Source organism: Cylas formicarius, unplaced genomic scaffold (assembly GCF_029955315.1).
Source record: "Cylas formicarius isolate icCylForm1 unplaced genomic scaffold, icCylForm1.1 PGA_scaffold_2__14_contigs__length_35257938, whole genome shotgun sequence".
Lineage (NCBI taxonomy): Eukaryota > Metazoa > Arthropoda > Insecta > Coleoptera > Brentidae > Cylas > Cylas formicarius.
Window position 1 is genome coordinate 16,486,949 of NW_026844319.1, and position 23,894 is coordinate 16,510,842.

General features: G+C 34.6%; 3 protein-coding genes across 11 annotated transcripts in view; 2 read left to right on the forward strand and 1 right to left on the reverse strand.

Annotated features, from left to right (window-relative positions):
• The window catches only part of LOC132697946 (collagen alpha-1(IX) chain-like), a 296,717-nt gene extending 284,255 nt beyond the window's left edge, over positions 1–12,462 (forward strand). For all 9 annotated transcript variants that reach the window (XM_060663732.1, XM_060663729.1, XM_060663727.1 and 6 more), the window contains 3 exons: positions 4,944–5,113; positions 7,201–7,462; positions 10,922–12,462. In XM_060663732.1, the coding sequence (XP_060519715.1) occupies positions 4,944–5,113; positions 7,201–7,462; positions 10,922–10,985 (496 nt within the window). In that variant the 3' untranslated portion in view covers positions 10,986–12,462. The remainder of the gene's footprint in view (positions 1–4,943; positions 5,114–7,200; positions 7,463–10,921) is intronic.
• Positions 12,463–16,120: 3,658 nt separating this feature from the next.
• LOC132698829 (F-box only protein 25) lies at positions 16,121–23,880 on the forward strand. The gene is made up of 5 exons (XM_060665157.1): positions 16,121–16,278; positions 21,215–21,317; positions 21,385–21,664; positions 21,722–22,064; positions 23,320–23,880. The coding sequence occupies exons 1-5, from the start codon at positions 16,175–16,177 to the stop codon at positions 23,522–23,524; spliced, it is 1,035 nt and encodes a 344-aa protein (XP_060521140.1). The 5' UTR covers positions 16,121–16,174; the 3' UTR covers positions 23,525–23,880.
• LOC132698826 (uncharacterized) lies at positions 16,318–21,208 on the reverse strand. Its single transcript, XM_060665155.1, has one exon. It carries the CDS (start codon positions 20,500–20,502, stop codon positions 18,640–18,642), a length of 1,863 nt encoding a protein of 620 aa, XP_060521138.1. The 5' UTR covers positions 20,503–21,208; the 3' UTR covers positions 16,318–18,639.
• Positions 23,881–23,894: the final 14 nt, after the last annotated feature.

Genomic DNA, 23,894 nt, shown 5'->3' on the forward strand with positions numbered 1-23,894 from the left:
ATCCCTCTTAGTATCGCACCGATTCTTACCTGGTTTACATTGGTATTTCCTAATGTCTTGTCCGTTAAACGAAGTTATTTGATTCGCGGCTTCTCGCACTGTTTACGTCTTAAGTTAATTCAATTTCTGTAGCATTTGTCAAATGGTAAATGGTAAATGTTGAGGCAAATAACAACTGTCTCAATCTGATCTGGGCATTTGTTAAATGATGGTTGCAGGGATAAGCAACATTCCGAGGCAAGTAGTTAATATTTAACTGCTTAGCTATTTGCTGCGGCACTTAGTTTGTCCACATTACTACGACAAATAATAAAAGCGATGATTTCTCCATGCTTTCTATAATTAACAGCAAATATAGTACGTACCCAAATCATTGCGGTTTAAATCTATAGTACACATTTTGTACTCTGACCGTTTTAGCCTAGCCATAAATGCAACAGAACTAAATATATAGAGAGCCATCCCTATAGAAAGTGATTCTGAAAGAGCCATTAAATTTTTATCTTGTCGTAAATGTGTATTAGTTAGTGTTTTACGGCACTCGAATGGTTATGGATGCGATACGCCGCGGAAAGTATGTAACAGAAACATACATTAAGGCTACCGGAATTCCGGTAATATAGCTGCTTTAAAATCGTTTAGAATTTACTATCGAGATCATAAACGTAAAGAGTTAAAATACCAAACTGCGCATTCATGCCGCATGAACGGTATCGACTTTGGAATTTAAAAGAACAAATGGAAGCTTATTTTGCAGATTTATAAATAATGCGGCACCAGGAAGAAGTTCAACGGCATAAAAACTTTATTTTTTGGCTGATCAGTGGATCTTGCTGGTAATGGACACTTTTATTTTTTATTTCCAAAACTAACGAAAAATATTGTTGGTAAAATAGGTAGAAAATAATGAAAACACTAAAAAAGCAGACAAAACTTACCAATTCTAGTAGTGCAAGCTATATGTTTGGTTAGTGAACTTAAAGATATAAAGAATTGAAAAATATAAATATTTAGCTAATAAATAAAAATAATGTTGAAGCAATCTTATTTTATTTTATCTAAATCATTAATTGAATTTTCGAACTCCAGGGTAGTCCAAACTCCTTAAAAATGAGTTGAAAATTCAGGGATGTCAAATCGGGTAATCTAGTCCCTTAAGTCCTTTGACATATTATTACAAATAAAATCTCTCTAAAATATCTTAAATTAGTTTGATGTCAAATGCTGACTAGACAGAATTACTTTTCATTAAAGAAAAATCCGATTTTTTAATAATATACATTGTTTTATCGAGGTCTACACCTTGTATATTATTGAAAAATCGGATTTTTCTTTAATGAAAAGTAATTCAATACCCAAGATCCTGTCTAGTCAGCATTTGACATGCAGCTCTGAAAATGTTGTAATTTGTTGGTTAGTTTTTGTCAAACTCTTGACTGGAACCTTCGGCACTGTACTAACACACAATAACGCGTTTTACCACAAATCTAAACTCAATTTTACATACTCGACGCGCGTTTCAGCAACCAGGTTGGCATCTTCAGGAGAAGATTGAAACTGTTAGTTTTAACTAACCAAAACTGGCAGTTTTAATCTTCTCCTGAAGATGCCAACTTGGTTGGCGAAACGCGCGTCGAGTACATAAAATTGAGTTTCGGTTTGTGGTAAAACACGTTATTGTGGGTTAGTTTTTGGACAAGCTGCAAGCCATAAATCAAGTTTCAATATCAATTTCAAAAGTATCATTCTCATATTCCTATTTCCCAAACTAAAGCTTGCCAAACCGTTCAAAAAATTGTTACAAAGCGCAGTCTTTAAAATAAGGATTCGTCTGGGAAAAGGTTTAAATCATTCAAGATATTTAAGAAAGTATTGAAATTACGTATTGATTTGCCATTTAAAATAAGGAAGTGGTACAATGTTTAAACTTTCTTTAAAATAAAGAGAATCTTCAACAAGCGTTTATTCAAAAATTGAGAAGTTTTTCCAACTTCAAACCGCTGCCGGGAAACATCCCAACATTAAAATAACTTGTTTCTTTTTTTTTCAAAGAAACTTCCACACGCTGCTGTTCGAAAATCTGAACTTTTAGTTCTTATTTATTTTGGTAAATGGATTTTCATCAAGTAAAAGCCACCTCAGTTCAATTTTTAAACTCCTGCCATCTCAAATGGAATTTTGTTTTTGACGGATCGAAGATGTTGAGTTTTAGGTTGCTCAAACTATGCAGGTAATTTTTATATATGGAACATGATATTTAGTTTTTTCAACGTTGTGCATTAAATTATTTATTTAAAACCAGCGTTAGATATTATTGGTTATTAAATAATTAGTTTGTTTATATTTACATTTTCTTAAACCTTTCTTGTTGAAATAAACAAATGAATGCTTCGGATGAAACAGATACGTCAAGTTTAAAAATAACACCGTTGAACGACAGAAGCGATTCCATTAATTTTCTCCAGTTTCTGCGAAAAAAGGATATTGCGACGTATTGACACGTGACCCCGCTGCAGGAAGTCGTTACCTTGCAGGCTTCATTTGTCGTCCACGTTCCGACTCTAGGAAATTTGAAATAAAGAGCGAATTCCTCCTCTATATAAACGCGTCGAAATCGCATTTTTAATTTCAAAGCTGCCTCCTGCGAGTTTCGATTTAGCACGTAACTACTGAACGGGAAGTGTTTTAAAATGCTCTAATTACTGGCTGAATTTTAAATGGTAGTGCCGTAATGGAAGCGTATTTAAATGTGCCGAAAAATAGAGTAAAGGATTGCGTTATGCCCGTCCCACTAAGAAAGAAATAAATTTTGTAAAAAAAAAGCTTTTTTTGTTTCCATCAGGCAAGTTCAAAATTTTGTTGTATAAATGCAAGAAAATTAACCTTTGGCAATTAAATGACATACTTTAATTAGTTTTTCATTTCCTTAAACATCAAACTACGTTTGCTAGCAAATCGATTTGAAATAGATCTTTAGTTAGAAACGTTAATTGTCAGTTTCGCTTTTTTACTGCTCGAAATATTTTTTTCCCAATTGTTTTACTGACTATTACCAGTCTTTTTCTTATATTTAGGTATTACTTTCTGTCCAAATATTTCTATTATGGTTCTTTTCCATCTATTTTAAAACAATTTTGAATTATTTCTTGGAAAAAGAACCTGCTTCTGCAATTTTATGCAATTTTTAGTAAGGGTTTATCTTATTTTTTGACTAAGCACACTAGCGGGCATGTATTCCCTTGATACCCGTTTTCATGTAAAAATAGTTTTTCAATCTCGAATCGATCTGGATCGAATCCAAAAATATTTCGTGATGGGATCTAGATTGACATCGTGTCAAATAATCCAAAAACGGAAGCTTTCTTGGACGGCATTGCAAAAAATATCCAATTATTAATTTTTAGAAACTTCCACAGGCTACTGTGATAATTTTTACAAAACTTCTGGATTCCTCGTGCGTCTTCTTATATATTCTTATCAATAGGAAATCAGACCTAACATTGGGTCACTGTGTTTACAGAAAACCTACGCACACAGACCGAGGCCATCCGGTCCAAAAATCGTCGGTTATCAACTCTCTTGTTTACAGAGCCATAGAACTATCACAGCCCTAGTCACTGAACCCAGAATTAAAACATCTAACCTGTGCTCTTCTCTCTAATCATTTCCGCATTAAAGATAATAAGCCTTCTATCACAAAATACACTTCACCACAACCTTCCAATAGCAATGAGGCCGAAAGCAATCCTACACCTCCTTACATTCAAAACATCACTGACGACATATCAAAAGTCCTAAAGAAATATAAGGTCAAAACCAGGTTTACCACTTGTCCAAAAATATATCATCATCTTGAGATGCCAAGAGTTTACCGCATTCCATGCATATGCGACAAATAATACATTGGAGTGACCGGACGATAAATATCAACTAGACTCAAAAAACATGAAATAGCCATAAGACAAAGACAAATAAACTCATCAGCACTTGCCGAACACAATCATGAAACCGGACAAATTTTATTTGATAAAACTAAAACTCTTGCAATTAATCAATTCTTCTACCAAACGAAAAATCCGAGAGTCTGTAGAAATCTATAAACCACCTAACAATCTTAACTGCGACTCAGCTCTTTACCTGGCACCAATATGGGAATCAGTCAGTCATATAGCTCCGTCCCCCTTAAACAATATATAAGCAGGTACAGAGTAAAATGCGAGCCAGTTTCAGTGAAGCTCTGAAAAAGCCAACAGGATGATTGGCGAAACGTCAGCAAGTTCGACTCAGCAAAAACCGACGCAGGAGGAATCCACAAATTATTTATTACTTATAATTTCCCAAAAATATTAGAACAAATTTTATTGTTATCTTGGGGTCAGAATGTGGTGTGTTCGCAGGCGAAATAAGTACATAATAAAATATATTAATTAGGACCAGTATGTACCAAATAATTACCTACTTTAATTGCTTTTAGACTCCTGTTAGTTGCGAAATGGGAAAATACTTAATTTCTTTTTATGTAAAGGTTCTATCAGTAAGGCTTAAATAATGCATTTTATCTGACATTGTGATTGTTGTGACGAAAAATTTAACGTCCTGCAGTAAGATAATTTCATTAATGACAACAATCACAAGCATGTCCGTTTAAAGATGAAAAATATAATCAAGCTCCCGCATTCCGCAATCGGAGACATGAGTTTTGAACTCAGAAACTGATCTTTCAATGTAAAGGCGAAACGCTGGGTTAAAATTGAAATCAAATTTCTGTAGTGGTTTTAAGAAAGTTCGTCGACGACTGGCCAAAATGAATCTGAAACGCTACACGACTGTGACGTTCATCTAGTTTTAAATAATTTCATTACACCCGTAGCAAATTGAACACCGAGAGCTAACATTTGCCCCCATTTACGTCGAATCCCCCCGATTAATTAGGCCCCTTGCAGAGCTTTCCTGTCTTCGAGGGTACAGAACGTTGACTCCATCGTAAGGCAGGCAGACCGCAGGTTGCCGGTTTCAAACCTGAGGGGCGAGGTGCTGTTCAATTCATGGTCAGAAATGTTCAACGGGGACGGAGCGCCGTTCCCTCATCCTCCGAGAATATACTCCTTTAACGGTAAGTCTCACTCGAAAATGTTATTTACTACAAGGGTATAATTAGTCTACATTTGTAGGTCGACTGTAGAAGCGATTATTATAATTTTATTATAAGGATATCCGAAAACATAAATTAATTTAAAAAAAAAACATAAGAAGACCATCTTACCAAAAATCTGAAATATATATATTTTTTAAATTAACATTATATCGGAAGCATGTAAAATGAAAAATTAAGTATGCATGAAAATATCAAAACATCTTCCACATCCTTCAATTTTCTCTCGTAGCTCGGAAACTACAGCCGGTAAATCAGATTTTTTCATTTTTCGAATCTCAAAAAACTAGGGAGTAATGTGTAAACGACATCCTTGTCTGTACAATAATAACGGATTGTTCTATGAGGATACATCGAAAAACTAACCAAAATGAAAGTAAAGTGTTTTTAGGTTAAGTGTCAAAATGTGCAACGTTGGAAGTACGTAGTCGTTCTCAAAGAGCTAACACATTTTTAGTTCTAAATGTTCATTTTTAGAACAAAAATTCGTACACACTTTACGGATTTACAAATAACATTGAAATAGTTAAGTAAAGATAGTACCTCGATGACTTCGCATTAAAAGCCGCTTGTTATATTGTAAAAGTGCCCTTGCCTCTGCATCGGCTAATCCAAATAAAACTTTATTTTGCCTTCTGTGTTAATAAATGTTTTTAAAAACGCTCTCCCAAAGTCGGAACATTTAAGTAAATTTACAGTTTTAGGGAAAAATATAAAAAACAAATGTCAAAATTTTTGTTAGAAATATTAGTTCATTTCGAGATATTGAATCATCTTTACTCGCCAGATATAGGAAAAATAAGTAAACCATTTGTACATCGTGTTCGTGAAAGACTTGGCTGCGGTAAATCAATTGCTCTAAAATGAGTAACATAAAAAGCAAAAAATGTTTCGTGGAATTAAGGTAGCTTTACCTGATATTTGTTTGAGTTGAATTTTTTGTCAAAGAAAACTTCCATCTGATATAAACCGTTTCATATTTGCAAACGAGCAAAAAGTTTCTGAACTGTTTTCAAACATACATGTAAATACATATTTAAGGAATTTCTTTATGTAAGCCGCTATGTTTCTGCTGAAATATTTTTTCATTTTAAAATTATGTTAATAATAATTTGACATATTTTGAATAGGTTTAGTTTAGTTTAAATAGTTTTAAACCTATGCGATCCAAATATAGCAGACCGGCGGTTTGTGAAATCTTATGTACGCCACGAGTCAAAAAAGGGAGTTTTCCAAATTGCCGCCTTGACGAATTAAGAAGCAAAACTTCAGCTGAAAAATTCATATCGCACCTTCACTCCAATTTTATTAGAATATATTATACGCCACGTTTTATGCAAAAATGCAAGGAATTTGTCGTGGGATTTTGCAGTAGGAATGTTAACGCGACCAAAGTACAATTTTATTTTGTGCCATGTAGTTACAATTGCCATACAGGTATTTTTTATTGGGGGCCTGAATATAGATACGGATCCAACTGCCGGCGCTGTTGCGATAAACAAAACGAAACATTTATGTAGATAACTCGATTAAAATGCCCAGACTAAAATTTTTAAATACTTGTTGGTTTAGGCCTTAACAGGAAAGCAGCGGTAAAGCTTTTTCAGAAAAAAACATAATCTTGGGAACGAAAATTAAAAACACACGCTAGAAATATAGCGGTTCAAATTTCATGATTATTTTACCCTTCACAGGTTCGCATTATAGAATGAGATTAGTGTAAATATTTTGTTTCCACGCCCTCCGGCCTCCGAAGGAAATCTTAAGATGTCAAAATCATAAGTTAGCCAAAGAATTATGATTTAACTTCCCACATGACCTACAGCCAACAGCACAGACCACAGAATTATCATCTATTATATAGGAATCTGTAATTTTGATATCTTAAGATCTCACCCCGAGAATAGAAGGCGTAGATTAAAAATATACTACTAATAATATTGTTAAAATTCTACTCTATAATTGTCTGTAAATTATTTTTTAGAAGTCTTTAAACCTACTAAAAAAAATTCAAAATAATGATGATGACGCACTATGTTTGATTCTAGGAAAAAACGTCTTAACAGACATGTCGTGGCCCGTTAAAGCGGCATGGCATGGAGCGTTACCGGATGGCACTCGCGCCCTGGACACATCCTGTGACGGATGGCACACTGCGTCGAAGGATAAGTTTGGCCTCGCTGGCAGTCTCAAGGGGCCAAGGCTGCTGGAACAAGCTTCACATTCCTGCGAAAACAGACTAGTCCTGTTGTGCATCGAAGCTACGAGCGAAATATTCGTACAGAGGCGGAAAAGGGATGCAATAGATGGGTGAGTTACAGCCCAACAATACTGATTGATCAATCGGGTCAATTTTAAAAATAAAAATGTTTAAGTACGAATTGTTCAAAACACTTCTTTTGTCTGGAGCTTTCATCTGTCATCCACATCAAACGACACCGATTAATTTTGACGATTAAAAAGCCCTCATTTTTGTTCTGCTTAATGTCCTTTCTACACAACGATACAGCTTTCCCGAGGGATACGTGTTGCGGTAAACAAAATTCAAGCGAAGAAGGTTAATCACTCGGCCCTTGCTTGCATTATTCGCAAGCTCTCCCTCAAAGAAAGCTTTATTCTAGACGTCGTTCATAAACAGTTCGGTTGAACAAATGGAACGGAATTACTAATAAGCTGCTTCTCTGTAAATCTGAAAATCCCTCTCTTTCTCTCTCTTACTCTATCTCCCTCCTTCTTAAAAGTTTTCCAGAAACAAGTTTGTAATTGAGTTAAAAGCCAGCCACTGGACGTTTAATAGATATTTTTCGCAAGAACTTTTGATACGCTCATTTCTTTATACAGGCAAGTTTTTTATACCGACAAGACGATTAAAATGCTTACTTACATGAAAGCAATTATATACAAAGAGTCTCATTTTAAATGTCAAACCTTAACCAATCCCAAATAGAGCAACAACAAACTAAAGGCTTTTGTAATAGACATAGAAATAGAACAGCGCGTGAAAACAGATCAAAGGCAAAAAACGTCACTTCATTTTGTGGAAGTTAATTTTTTTTCTACTACCTACTCTAAAGTACCCAATTATGCACTCATTAAGCATGGGAAAAGGTTCATTTTAAAATGTCAGTTTCATTATTCACTTTCATGAACAACTTCGGGCGTTTCCGGTACATGAGTCACGGGTTTGAGACAATAAAATGTTTTCAGTAGAGTAGTAGAGTATAGTAGACAATTGTTCATTAACACCAATATTGTAGTCTATTGCTATTAATGTGTTTATCTGCTCGTAAGCATCTTTGAGTCAATAAATCAAACCGGTTCAGGACAGTAGTTAAGTTTGTTTAAAATAAAGGTCATGCTAACTAAGGAGCTCATGCAATGCATGTTGCTGACCGTTGGTACTTTTTTAGCTACAGTGCTGTGATAATCAGCATTATCATAAATTGTTACGCTGCCTAGTGGGATATTGAAAGAAGAGAATTTCTTACCAAATTTTTAAAAAAATTAGTCATGTCTTCGTGGTAGTCTAATGAGCAGCCTTTAATGCGTTTGTTAAAATTACCAAATCCTTTGCCAACCAAACTTCCCTCAAGCCAAAGTGTAAAATGGATATTATTTTTCCTCTAGATGCAGGTACATTCAAAATGCAGTTCGATGTCTCAATAATATATATTTCTTTTATTTTCTTTTCTAGGCGAAACTGATGAATTTAAGTTAAATGTTTTGGTCTGTTTTCCAAAACTTGTTGGGTCTCTTTAATGCACTACGCTTGTTCCATATTTTTAAATCTAAGTCCTTCCGTTTTTGATAGTAAAGGTAAGTCATGGCCATTTATGGAGTGCTGGACCACACAAAGGAAAGTTTCGTAAAAGAAACTAGCAACATGCCTAAATATTTTTAAAAATTATAAACAGCAAAATATTATATAAAACAAACAAATAAAAAATATATTATGTTAGAAGACCAACAAAAAAAGATTCACAAAATGCAAACTTTTTGAATTTTATAATTAATAACAATATATCGAAATCTGAACTAATAAGAAATAAAAAAAAGCCATTAGCACTATTTTGGGATAGAGTAGTACCGCTTAGGTAGACGCGTCTTGGATTCAGCGAGCCACCGACCATGAGTCACCCTGTATATCGTCGTTGCGGTTGTGGAAAGGTAGACTGGTTTGGGGAGGGGGTAATTCTCCAACTAAATTTCCAGGACTCGGCGAGCGGTCATTAGTGTTATCCCACAGTAAGAGCCAAACCTAAGTTAACAATTGAATTGAAGTTTCCGCGACGAAAATGGACAAAATTAACGCTTTCGAATATAAAGTCGAACTGGTACCGCTATACGGTTTGTATTGATTTTATCTCAAGGACCATAATAATAATTATTAAACAAAATCAAAATGGGCTTTGGTTAGTTTTATATTAGCCACCCTGTACAGAAGTCAGATTATTAAGTACGGAAATGGTTGGATAGGACCTTTTGATATAATAATATATACTGCAATAATAATATATACTACAATAAAAATATATATTATAAACGTGTGGACTTGAATACTTTTCTTACATACATACACATTTATTGTGATTATGATCTGGTTTTTCACCCATAATTTATGTTGATTCAAAAAGTTATTTTACAAAATTGTCCCTTTTTTTGAAAAACACGTGCATCGAAAACGAGTGACTTGTACTTTGAAAGTGAGAAAGGACATGTAGGTAGCACCCCTATAAGTAAGACCTAAATTAAGGAAAAAATATTTCAAAAAAGAAGTATTTACAAATTTGTAATAATTTAACTGTGAAATATTGAAAATTTATTAAATAACACCCTGTATACTTGTAATAAGTCGAAAAAAAAACAATGTTATATGTCCCATGGTCATAGTTTTATATTTGCTATTTATATTTCCAACGTTTAAATATTCTGTTGCCTTGTTAGTATTTTCATGTATTGTTTAAATGATTTTTTTAAACATTACCTTTAAAAGACAAACTTTAATATGAGAAAACTCAGGTGAATGTTTTAAAAGCATATAGTAAAACGGCCAAGTGAAAATGCTGGACATTATTTTCGAGTGAAATGGTCACCAGGGAGTGAGATTGTCATCTCGAAAATTTTAAAACTGAGTTTTTATAAAAATTTCTAATGTTAACCATAGTTAAAGTGAATATTTTTGGGTAAGTTCTTAAAGCTGAGACCAATTCAAATCTTTTTTGTTTAATCCAGTTTGCTCTATTTTTGCAAGGAAAGTGGTGGGGTGTATTCGAACTCTTTCTTAAATAAATGTTCATATCTCCTAAAAGGTTTAACGCATTTTAATAAGAATAGAGTAGTTAAAAGAATAAATGCAAAAAGTTATGACTTTGTATGTCATTTGATAATAATACAAAGGTTCAACAAACCCAGTGAAAACCGCATCTCAATATCTTTATCCTAATCTAAAATATTAACTATTAAAAAGATCATAATTCTTTTCGATAGCAGTAGACATAAAAAACTCTTCTTTTTAGTTTAGTGGAGATCTTACATTTAATTAAAGAAATAAAAATTTTGCTCTCGTAAAATTTGTGTGTACACCTCCCTAAGTAAATTGAAAGGGAGAAGATACGAGTTTCGTATTTTTGTACCCGAAAAGTAAATTTAAAAAGTTTTAATGAAAAGCAACCAGTTTTAGTCAGATTTACTTTAGGAATCTAATTTTACAAACTTCGCCCAAAGCACATTACTAATATTACGCGATTTCACTAAAAATATTTGTTTCAGCGTGGATGACGTTCCGTACTTAAGCGAAGATCAATACCAGGAGCTATTGATTACGATACGCTGAAGTCGTGCGATAGTCAAGCCGAATGTTCGACCCCAGAAAAATCCGCAGCCAATTAAATCAGCGTCTATTCGTATAAGGAATCGGTGTCAAGTTATAATACAAACAAATACGATTTTTCAATGTTTTACGCATAACCAAATACCTGTACATACATTTAATGAAAGTGTTATCGTTTTAGGCGGAACGCAGTGACAAATTTTGGCGGCCCTTGACATTAACGATAATGATTGGCAAACAACATATAAATTCGAAAAGGTTTTCATTCTTGAAAAAGCACGAGTCGTCGTAGCTTAGTATTTATTATTAAAAAACGGTAACAAATAAAACTACCATTCTGCCAATAGATTTAAGAAGGGTTTTAATAGACTTAAATGACCGACCGCAGTCAGAATTTGCCATCTAATTTTTAGTTTCATTTTTGTATAGATCATTGCATATCTGATTAACATATCTCTCTAGTCGTCGATGATGAGGGTTGCATTTTTCGGTTCTTATTTAAATTGCTATAGATATTGTATTGTATTGTAAAAAGAGCGTGAAAAAGGAGATGGAACCACCATGAAACCACCATTTTTAGTGCTTTAAAACTTATTCACAACAAGATGTGGTTACTTTTTTTTCGCTTTAAACTTGTTGATTATTTAATGTTGATCGACTGCAAAAAGTGCAATTTTGACGTATTTACTTACGGTTTAACCGGTTACTGCCAGGTAATAAGGTATTTTTTTGATAAATGTTTAATTAGAAGTGGATGTTTCCATTTAAGTAATATAATAATAAAATGATTTAGTAACGAATTCGTTCATACTTTGGTTTTGGAAAATTTGGCGACCATCTTGGCTAGAAATGTTAACATTAAGTATTTCACGTAGATTTCAAACACTAAAGCAAAATAGGGAGTTTCCATTTAGTTGCTCTCAAAGTTGTTTGTGCCACTTGGTACGATGTGAATTAATTTTAAAAACTGCCACTTTTTTCTTTATTTATTTACTTGCCCTTGGGCATAATATTTACTCAACGATCACGAAATCTTGATAATGCGTTTAATTGCTGCGCTAAAATTAAATTTTAAAATGAGTTCTCGCTGATTATTTCGCCCAAAACATCTCGCTAGAAAATGCAAAACTTTTCATCAGCACGGCAAATGAATATTTAATGTCTAGTTAATTAGTGAAATTTAGTTTATATTTTATATACTTTTTGTATATTGTGCGACTTTCACATTTCGATTAGACTTTTTATTAGGAACTTTCTGGATGCTGACATTCTGCCTATCCCACAATAATTGTCGCTAAATATGATAATAATTAGAACCGATCATCCAGAAATTTCCTAGCTCCGTATTAGTGTATTATGAATGTTCGACGAACTGAATGTAAATATCCACAGATCGTTAATGGGAGATTCGGTGTAAATGTGTCAAATAGCGTACTGAAGTATAGTGTATTTCTATTAAATTATTTATAGATGTTCAAATATAACGATATGTGAATAAAATTTATGTATTTTTTCTGTACCTTCTACATCTGGGGCTTAGTTTCGTCTTTTTCTACAAGGTGTTCCATAACTTACCCCCCATAAGGGACAATGAAACTAACTAAACACAACTAAAACATTTTTATATTAATTAAATTCATTCGCGAGTGCATAATACCAGTTGAATGAATATTGAAAGTCCAAAGGGTTAAGGTATCAAAAGAACGTTGTTTGCATAGAGGACATTAGATATTTTTCTGCTATTGAAGTCAATCTTTGTGATGAGAAAGATGAAAAAAATCATTATTAACTGTGAAAGCGCCCTTTAGATTCAAAGTTTAAAGCTTCACTTCAAAACTTCATTTTTAACAGCCCATATTTTTGTCACGACTAGTGACACTTTCGCAACCACATTTTGATTTTGTCTTTCTTTAAATGTAATTAGTTTTACTTCTAAGTTAAGCTCTGTTTTAGAAGAATTGATTACATGCAAGAACTTTATTTTTTGTTACTTTTGGTTCGGCAACCGCTGATGAGTTGATTTTTCGTAATCTTGAGGCTCTTTCATGTTTTTTGAGTCTACTTCAAATTTTTTGTTCGCTCCTCTCCAATGTATTCTTTGCCGCATATGCATGGAATCCTGTAAAAAATGTTGAGAGATTTTAAGACAAGTAGTTTTGACTTTATTTTTCTTAAGAACTTTCCTTATGTGATCACCGATGTTTTGAATGAAAGGAAAGACAAGTGTAGGGTTGCTTTCGGACTCGTGTTTGGAAGGTTGTGGCGAACAGATGTAAGGTGTTTTAATTCTGGCTTCAATGACTCGGGTTGAGTTAATTTTATGACTCTGTAAACAAGAGAGTTAATAACCGATGATTTTTGGGTCGGATGGTGATGTGATAATGCACTAAGTTATGTCTAAATCTCTAAAATATAATCACGACATCGTAGTTCTAAAAGCAGATAAAGGAAATTAACACAAATGAATATCAGGAAAAGATGCAGGATATTCTTAAAAACGGTTCCCTATCGTCCACTTAGAAACGATCCTACGTCATCTATGGTGAAAACCACTTGTAAAAAGATTTTCAACATCTGTCAAGGGCAAAATTCCGCCTGCATATGCGGCAAAGAATACATTCGAAAGAGCGGACGAAAAATATCAACTATGCTTAAAAAACATGCAAGAGCCTTATGACTACGACAAATAAACTCATCCGCAGTTGTCGAACACAATCACGAAACCGGAGATAACATTTTTTTCGATACTACTAAAATTCATGCGTATATTCAATTCTTCTACCAACGAAGCTATAGAAATCTATAGAATCTAGAGCAAGCAAACAATCTTACGCGCGACTCAGGTCTTTCCTTTCACCAACATATGGATCAGTCATCTGAAACAATGCTCATGTCCGCTCCTTCAGTGCCGCCCTCCTCAAACAATATATAAGCAGGTACAGAGCAAAATGCGAGCCAGTTTAATATCCTATACCTAGGTCTTACCGTTTCTGATACATTTTGAAATTTGGATATTATGTTTCCGAAGCCTTTATTATATATTTAAATGACGTCGCTATTTTGGCTTACTCCTTTTGGAAATAAAATATTTGACAGTTTTTCGCCACATTTTAGTTATTTCTATTACTATTGGTAGTTTAATTCAAAAACAATGGTTTATTATCTGTAGCATTTAGAAAAAATCAATTAAAAGGAGATTTTTTATAACACGGCTCTACTAATTGCATAACCCTAACGGTCCTACAATTTTTAAATCTTTCACATCTTTCTTGCAGGTTTTTGTTCATCTGAATATTTTTCTGCAAATGTCAGGATTTTTTCTTTATTTGTGCCATTTCTGTAGGGTCGATAGTTAATATCTGTATAGCATATTTAGGATGCAAAAAACCTTTATTGGCGACCTTATACAAAGCCAGCCTTGTTCATATATTTAATACAGTAAAATTATAAAAATAGGGTTTTTCCATTTGAACAAAATTGCTTTTAACGATTTTTTCATTAAAATTTCTAAAGTTAATTTTACAGCCTTCTGTATTTATTTATTATTAAAATATCATTTTACAGACCACCACACTATAAAGAAATGAACACCAAAAATACATTACAAAGGCTTGCAAAATTGCAAAAATTCCCATAATCGATAGATCCATTAAGTTGTACAAAGTTTTAACATAAAATTCAAAATATATCGGAAACTCTATGAAATATGTCTAGAAAGTTAGGAGGAAGTCAAAAAGATGTTCTTATTTTAATTTGTTTTTATTCAAAATAAGAAAGTTGTTACTTGTCCACCAAAATACAAACATCATGTTTATATAACAACAAAATATCTTAACTTAATATTTTTTACAGGCTATAAGGTGTCATCCCCGGGCTACCCGGTGCACTCACTTATTACTAAATCCAAACTTAAACTTAAATTTTTTTCTTGCAAGAAATTTCAGTCGCAAATGAAGTCAGTTGTCGAATCCGATTTCATCATTATTTTAATTTGTGAAAACTTTACGCTTTTTAATCAATGGAGCAACGAAATGAAAGTTGCGTATTTTATATTACGGTCTGCTAATTTATTTTTAACCTTTTTTCTGTAATGCGATCAAACAAATCTCCGTGGAAACAGTGCATAAAATTTAGAAAAAGGTAAACGAACTCGAGCGTGTTGCTAAATATTGTGACTAATCTGCAATTACCTACTGAGAACAAACTACACAGTAAATTTATGTCGCTTAAAAGTCTGAAACTAGAAAAAGCATTTTTTCTACTCCTTTCTGTAAAATATCTAATTATACACCGAGCTCGTGTCATTTTAGCACGTCAGTTTCGTTTCCCACGGATCCGAGCCCCTTCGGACATTTTCGGAATTTACCGCACGGCTTTGCAAGCAATCGTATGTTTTCGGAAATTTTACCGCACGGATTAGATTTTGACGTTTGTCAATTCTGACAGCTATGTCATTTAGTGTATTTGTGTTGTTTTGCAAAAATGTACCTAAAAACTAACAGTCGTAGAAAAAGTATAGTATGTAACAAGTTGGATAAACTATTTTAGTCACTCGTTTATTAAACATTCTCTCCTCTCTCGTGCCACATAAACTCGAATGCCGTTTACCGTACTTGTTGAATAATATATTATTATTTTAACTGCTTTTATGATCTTATTAGCTTCAAAACTTGAACTTGAAAACACTAGTTTTCTCTAATTGTAAGACACTTGTCACACCGTGTATGTATTCTCCACGATGCTTGTACAAAGTTCATGGGATAGAAATTTCATCCTGCACCCTGCATCCTTTCGTGCAGATTGTTGATTCCCAAACGAGCATGGGTTTAGGCAGGATAGCCTTCAAGCACATGTGGAAACAGCGGCGTTGCCAAGTCGAATTAATGCCCCCACACTAAAAGCTCAACACAATCACAAACCTTATATTGACTAAGGGCGCAAAAAAAAATCCTACCACGTGAACTCTGCGGCTGACTACACCACCTACGGAATTCAGTCGATGTGCTTAAAATTAATGTAGACGAAAGGTCATAACGTCGTCTCTCCAAGAAACGGCGACGAAAGAGAAAGGCGGCAGCGCCGCCTGCCGCGTCGAAAGCGCAAGCGCAAGAGCTTTCGTTCCATCCGCCGAGTGAATGTTTATATCGCGCATCAGCTGTTTTATGTTTTGCAGGAACGCAATTTAAAGCAGCATGCCGTTTATTTCCAAAGATTGGCGATCGCCGGGAGAAGCATGGGTCAAAACCGACGAGGGATGGGAAAAGAAAAAAGTGCTGGAACACTGCAAGTCCCTGAAGTGAGTATTTTCCGCTTTTTCTGTAATTTTCGTCGCTTCCCGATCGATTTTTTCGGAACTCGATTGCCGATTTCTTTGTTCTTTTGGCGTTCCGCTTGTCTTGTGCAGTAGATTTTCTCGCGCGCTCTTGAGTTTTCACCGTGATTTTTTGGTTTTGGAATTGTGATCGAGCCGTTGGCAATAACGGGTGTGTTTATAAGTTAATTACTGCGTTCTCGATCTATTTTCGAGCGAATGTTTGTTTCAATATGGACTGACATTTAGCGGACCTTAAGGTCTTTTATTTTTAGATACGTTTTTGAAATAGGACATTCTGGAGTGGCATAAAATAATAATGCCACGTTGCGTATAAATTGCTGCAGTTATTTATGCGTGTCATTGCAATTATGCGTTTTAATAATATGATAATTGAGATATAGGTATTTAGGTACTGCTTGTTTCAATTTTTTTCCCACTAGCAAATGAAATGGAAGTGATTGCATTCGTAACGGGGGGCGGTAACACTTTTTTTTTCGTTAATATTTCCTTCATATTTTGATGAAAAATAGGTTCTTAATGGTTCTTAAAAAAGAATGCGGATAAACAACATATTCCGAGAACTTTCTTATCAGCTTTATAGATACAATCTAAGAATTTAATGCTGCCACCCAGTCACCTTAAAAAAAAACTGTTATCGGTTAACCCAAAATGGTTTTAATTTTATTGTATTTGGGTTGTTAGTTAATATTGTTTTAAAGGAAGCAATGTTAGATATTGCAACTTTTTTTTTAACGCAACTTCCCTAAACTGTGAGATTTAATGGGCACGGCCGGTTACAACGAACAAAGGTATAAAGTATGTCAATCTATTTTAAAAAGAATATATATTGTGTTTGGCAACATTCCAGCCATACAAAATATATTGCTTAAATAATTATCACGACTTTCCTACGAAATGCAATATATAACTTCAGAAATACAGGGTGTTATTGAAATGACGTTAAAAAAGTGAATGAAAGTATCTCAGGGTTGTGGGGCACAAGGAAGAATACTCGTACAATGTTTGCAGCTTAGCATGATTGTCGTGCTACTGAATCTTTCCGTGTGATATAATAAACGAGCCAAACCTTTTTACCGCTGCTTATTTAATTACTTAATTATTATAAACATGAAAATAAACTCATTCGTAATTACTTACTTTTGAACTAATGACTTCAAAGGCTCCTTCCTGTCCTTATCAAAATCACTAATTCACTATTTATGAAAAAAGGAACAGTAAAAAATCTCTTCCCCTGCATATTTGTCCCAATATTTATGATACTATACGTTTGGTTGTATTTCTTACAATAAATAGGGTCCTGTTCATTAAAAACCCCTACGCCTAATTTTTCATGGTGTATTTGTTTTTTATTTTTGGCATTTAATTTTGTGTCAATTGTCAACACTAGTCGAAAAGACACAAATAGTTGAAAAATAGAAGAAGGAGGGTTATTAAATGAAAAAGCGTTACATTTAACGCGAACCTGAATATTGGAACTGGATAAAAAACTTTTCAATCTAGTTATAACGGGCAAATTCGGATGTATCCACCGGACGGAACAAAATTTGAAGGGCGTTATACTAACAACCTCGCATTTATATCTGGGGGTTTTTCTGTCAATATGTAGAGCTGGATAAGTGCCCATGAGCTTGATGTATGCTGGCAATTGGAGAAAAGATTTTATTCTAAAAACTATCTTAATGTTCCGGAGCACATTATACTTCCATCCATATCTATTAGGTCCATATATCCCAAATTTTTTTTTATTTATCAATACAATTGTCCCGTGCCTATTGCAAATTCAATTAAGGACTGTTTTCAAAATAATAATGTAGAAGTGTAACCGTGATCTTCATTAAGTCTGGACTTTAATCTGTTGGAAAATGGGTGGACTATAATGGTAAGAAAAATTATAACTGTAATTTTGTAACATTTTGTGAAAGTGTCGGAAACAATTCATGAATGCTTGGAAGAGCTTAATAACCAAATTTTTGTTTTTGTACCTACCACTTTATTATTGTTCTTGTTTAATATAACATTCAATTTGTTGGCATTGTTACAAAATTCATATAAATAAAAAATATTACTTAGTATATAGTAAACGCCAATGATTTGCATTTATTAAATATAACTTTAAACATATGTCTCGCTAACCAAAACATATGTCTGTGATAGCCTTAAAGAAATAATCACAAAAGCTTGTTTTAAACTGCTTAAATAATACGAACACAACTGTACATTCTAGTTGGTAATCCCAAACAAAGTCTTATTAAAGTGTCAACAGCTTTTTTTGTATGACCTATTATTCCAGTTTTATGAGTTACGGTTTCCCCAAAATGGACGTCATCGCGCCCACAAAATTTCACCGACAAAAACAGCTAAAGAAATTAGGTGGCCGTACAGTATAACAAAAAAAGCGAACGTGAGATCTTCAAAACGAAACACAAACAAATCGTCGTCTTTGACGTTTAGTGGCGACGAGATAACAATCCTAAAGTCCCTGCGCCATTTTAATACCAATCCGGCTTCGATAAATTTCGATAGGTAATGGTTAAATGTCGACAAATAAGGGGACCCCTTCGGGACAATGAACGCCAAATAAAACGATTTGGGACATTCTGGAACCACGTGTAGCAGATTTTGTTCGTGATGACGTTGGATGGTTTGTATCAACTGTTTAATTTCTTTAAATCGACCGGTCGTCGCGCAGTTTCTGGCAGTAGCGACGAGTTTTAACCTGTTATATATATCATCAACTTTAGCGTCTTCGACGACCTTTTCGTTTGATATCCTTTGATACACCGCACTGGGAATGGAACTGAAGATGTTGAAGGCCGACTTAATCGTGAGATTTGACTTGTCCAATTCGTCGATGGTGTTTATGTCTGGATAAAACGTGTGGTTGCTGAAGGAATACAGCACGTGCGCGAAATATATTACAGATAAGTTTAAGATGAATAACATTAGACCGAGTAAAAATATTTTTCTCGATGTCGATTGGTAAAGGACACTTTGAGATGACTGCGACAACATTACCGCAATTATTTCCATGATGGAATCGTACCTTTTCGTTAGCTTGTAATTAAGATATGCACACAAGGCCAGCGCAATGAAAAAATATAAGAAAAATTTGCCTTTAAAAACCCGCAACGCTAGTTTCCACCTCGGAAACGGCAAGGCTTTCGGCACCACAACGCACATTTGGTCTCGGTCGTACTGTAGGCCAAACTCAAAATCCTCATTTCCAGTATCTTCGACATATCTTCCGTTAGCTTGCAAGTCGATTTCCCTTCTTAAGATTTGCCCTAACGTTCCGGTAGCTGTGCCGTTGTCTAGAACTTTACCATAGATCTGTGCGTTGGGATCATCGATAAATGTGATCGTGAAATTCATTATTTCCGACAATCCCGACAGTATCATCCCATCTTCACCGAAGAACCTCTTGTTTTTGTAAATGCTAATGCCCTGAAGCCCTAACGGTAAATGTCTTAAAGCTGTGGGTTGTCTTTCTAGCATACTGACCCTTATCGGATATCCATTTAAACGTTTTACGTCGTTAATAATTGTATTCGTATTTGTTTGGATCCCTGCCGTTTGATACGTTTCCGCCTTTCCAAAATGGCCACGTGTGTTACGAAAGGGTTTATAGACCACTATCTTCGAGTCAATAAAGATGATGACATTTAAAACTCCAAATCGCTCCCAAAACTTCTCGAGAATTTCTTCAATTGCAGCACTTGAATTGTTGGAGCAGAATATTACTAAGAACAAATGCCCCGCTTTCGTCCCAATGTTTTGATCATGGTGCAGGAATTGTTCGAAAATATTTTTATCCGGTACAATCATTACATTGGCCTGATTCGCAAATATTCTATTGCCCGGGGATTTCATTTTCTTTTTATTCTGCCGCAACTCGGCGTAGTTTGCGCTTGCTCTAAAAAAATTATTTTCCACTGAATAGGTTTTCCTGTTAAAGTAGTTTACCAAAGTAAACAGGAGCATGTCACAATTGTTGTAACGATCGGTGGAGATATATCGCAGTACCATATAATGTATATGATTTGAAGATCTGATAAGATTCGCATATATGTTAAGTAAATCTTCGGGATACTGCCCATCTTCGGATACATTGTCAAGTTTACATTCGCCTCCGGTAATGCAATGCATCACGAAAACTAACGGGTACAGACTAAAAACGGTTTTCATAGTTGAAATGGTTCTTAACACCCTTTGCGTTCAGGTTTTATAATTTTCCTTTTGTTGTGATTAGACTGATAGTGTGTCTGTTGTCAAATAATTAGCGTAGGTAATTTGATTTATTATGTCGAAGTAAGGACATCAAAGGCGTGCTTTCAATTTATCATTAACTTCGCCGAGACACTTTTTGAAATAACAAAACTTGAAAGTAAGTTATAGAAATATTAAAAAGTCTTTAGTTTCATCGTAACTACTAATATGGACCAGACAGTTTAACTTAGCTTCCAATTATTTTATCCATTCTTTCGTAAAATAAAAATTTCTTGAAGCAATTTAATATTTGTAAATTTAATTCTTGTATCGATTATGAAAATAGCAATAAACATCAAATATATTATACGTGTATATAAAAAACTAAACTTTTTAATTAAAGCAGATCTACATTTGGTAATTGCGTTAACGTACAAAAACCTTAGGACATCCTTGCAAAAATCTTTATTAAAAATTAAAAATCTTGCAAGGATCTTTGAAGCAAAATAGGATCGCCAGGGACGGCCAATTCTTATGAAACGTCATGTACAAGTATACGAATGCTGCAAATTTTGAGATAAGACACATCTGTGGATTGACTTTTAGTACATCTAACTTGTTTTGACTGACTAATATCTCCCTTGGTAACTCAACTCAAGGAAAATTAATTTGATATCTTTGTTGTTGGCAGATATGGTCAAAAAAACGATCCGTGCGACGAACAAAAGGAGTATATAGACTCACAGACTTCTAGTCAGCCACACTGTCAAATTACCGTGAAATGTACGAAAGAAGTAAGAGCTTGATATGATAACCCGAGTCTTTAGAAAAAGAACTAATTACGTTGTCACGATCGAACAGATTGCCGGTTTTAATAAGCTGGACGAAGTTGTGAAACGACTAGACTTTCACAGTGCCGTCCACGACGTACGTAGATTCAACTACATATGCGCATTGCTGGATCTACTGATCGGTCAACATACGACTGGACTCTCCGGCTGTACCCAAAAAGCGTTACTCGCCATGCTGGAAGAAGTTGCTAATTACGCTACAGCCAGTCAGCACAATCCCAGAGGATTCCGACGACTGTTAAACAAACTGAAAGCGCTGAGCACTGCTGAAAGATCTGCCTGCTGGGGAGGTATGTATACGCGGCTTCAGTCCTTCCGTAATTTTCATTATAACATATCCTCTGTAGGTCCTTTAGGTTCGCAACTTCTCTGGCACCAACACACGGCTAAAATAGACAGGATACTCAACATGGCATCTCAGTTTCAAGTCAGGGAACCTCATCCCGACACACATCCGACGCTTCTACAGCTCCCCGAGGAGTGCATCAGAGAGATTATATTAAGACTGTCAGATCCCAAGGACTTGACCGCCGGAGAACAAGCCTGTGATCAAATTTCGTCGATCGTTAACGAACAAAGGGTGTGGAGAGAACTTACGAAATTTCACTTCAACCAGCAGCAGATTGATCTGATTTTACCAAAAGACGACGCGGACGTCGATTGGAAAGCTGCGTTCCATTCATGCAAAAAGTGAGTAAAAAAGTGATTTTTGGCTCCTAAATAAAGCTTAGATTTTATTATCAAAGTCTACAATGATTTGGAAAACCCAAACCCCAATCATATGTTTGTCTTAAAGGCAGTATCAACATAGGTCAGGTCTTTATATTTCTAGACCCATTTTTCTGCCTCATGACTTAAGTATTGTTTATCAAACTGCTAACTACTATTGTGTTAACATGATGATGATGATGCTAATTTTTTAAGACTTTATTGGTCTGAAGTAAGCACCATATATGAATTTTATGCTTTCAAATTTTGCAAATTGATGTTTGAAACTGGCAATATAACTGGTCAGTTGGAAAAAGCCAATTTAAAAGGAAATGAAGCACTTTTAAAATTGAAAGTAAATGTGGCTTTAACCCCTACTAAACATCCGTTCTTTTCCGAACCTGTGATCAATTATGGTTTTCGGAATATATCTAAAAAATTTCCTATTTGAATTGTATACTAGTATATGTCTATTAAACTTTGTGACCTTTCATGTGTCGCCTGCATCTTCTCGTTTACAAACATAACCTTTGTAATAAAAAAATTATTTGGGCGTCTAATATTCTATACAATAATTCATATAGCCATTAGGTAATAAAAATAAATAATAAAAGATCAGATTTTCACGAAATTATATATTATGACATGACAATTGTTTCGACAACACCGTGTCTTTATCAAATTTTATCACATTTGATAAAGACACGGTGTTGTCGAAACCCATTGTCATGTCATGATATATAATTTCGTGAAAATCTGAACTTTTAGTTCTTATTTATTTTGATAAATGGATTTTCATCAAGTAAAAGCCACCTCAGTTCAACATTAGGTAATAGTGGGTTTATTACCTTAAAAACTGATGCGCCGCAGGCGGCAGGAATTTTCGCATGCCCCACTAACCTGCACTTTGCACCATTTTCTCTCTATACACTCAACTCGTTTTCCCAGAACATTTCGCGAGATCTAGGCATATTTTGACAAAATACTGCCGCAAACATGCCACATCCAGAGTCATCGATAATCTATCTGTCAGCGGTCATGTTAATTGTACTTTGATGGCGCAAGGTAATTGATTAAAAACAAAGTTGTAAATTTCGCGCATGCGCATGTTGAATGAACCTTCTTAAAATTTTCTTTTATACTTGCTTTATAAATTCCTTTATTATTTTCATAGGCAGTACCTCTTTGTCTCTAGTAGCTATTTGGAATAGTTTAATAGAAATATATTTTTTTGCAGAACGTTCGGGCTAAACGAAGACAGACAGTACGCGGAAATGTTGTCGTTGTGCAAATATTGCCGCTGTCTATTCTGGAAATCGTTGGGTCATCCGTGCATCGCCGATCAGTGTCCAGATTATATGGCTCGATTGCAAGAGGCGGGAGGAATTACGCCTCCAAGCCCAGTGCCACCTTCCGCTTTCCTTAAATTTTTCTCTTTGTAGATGCCTTACTAACTGTTGTTGACAGAGTTTTCAGCTTTTCCAACTGATCGCTGGCTGAGAACTCTGTTCTAGTCTCGAGCCACTAAGAATGGCAGAAATATTTTTATTACAGGATGTTGAGCGTAGTTTTTTGTTTTCATTTGAAAAACTGAATATGCTAAGGAGCAATATGAGGTTGTGCGTTGCTGCACTCTTGTTTCGCGCGTACAAAGTTGTTACTTATTTGCTCAGTTTTTTTAGATGGTTGAGCACTGAAGTCCGATCTCAGTTTTTCAGAGTGTTCAACATTTTGCAATTGATTTGATGTTAACCAAACGTGTTTTGTTCCTTATTTTCATAGAAAAAAAATGTGGATTTGATTCCTTAACTT

What these genes read in the sequence shown, in the direction of transcription:
- LOC132698829 (XM_060665157.1), top strand. Translation starts at nt 16,175, where the DNA reads ATGCCGTTTATTTCCAAAGATTGGCGATCGCCGGGAGAAGCATGGGTC. An exon ending in CCGTGAAATGTACGAAAGAA is followed by an intron (nt 21,318 to 21,384) that starts GTAAGAGCTTGA and finishes ACGATCGAACAG; the next exon opens with ATTGCCGGTTTTAATAAGCT. An exon ending in GCGTTCCATTCATGCAAAAA is followed by an intron (nt 22,065 to 23,319) that starts GTGAGTAAAAAA and finishes ATTTTTTTGCAG; the next exon opens with AACGTTCGGGCTAAACGAAG.
- LOC132698826 (XM_060665155.1), bottom strand. Translation starts at nt 20,502, where the DNA reads ATGAAAACCGTTTTTAGTCTGTACCCGTTAGTTTTCGTGATGCATTGC.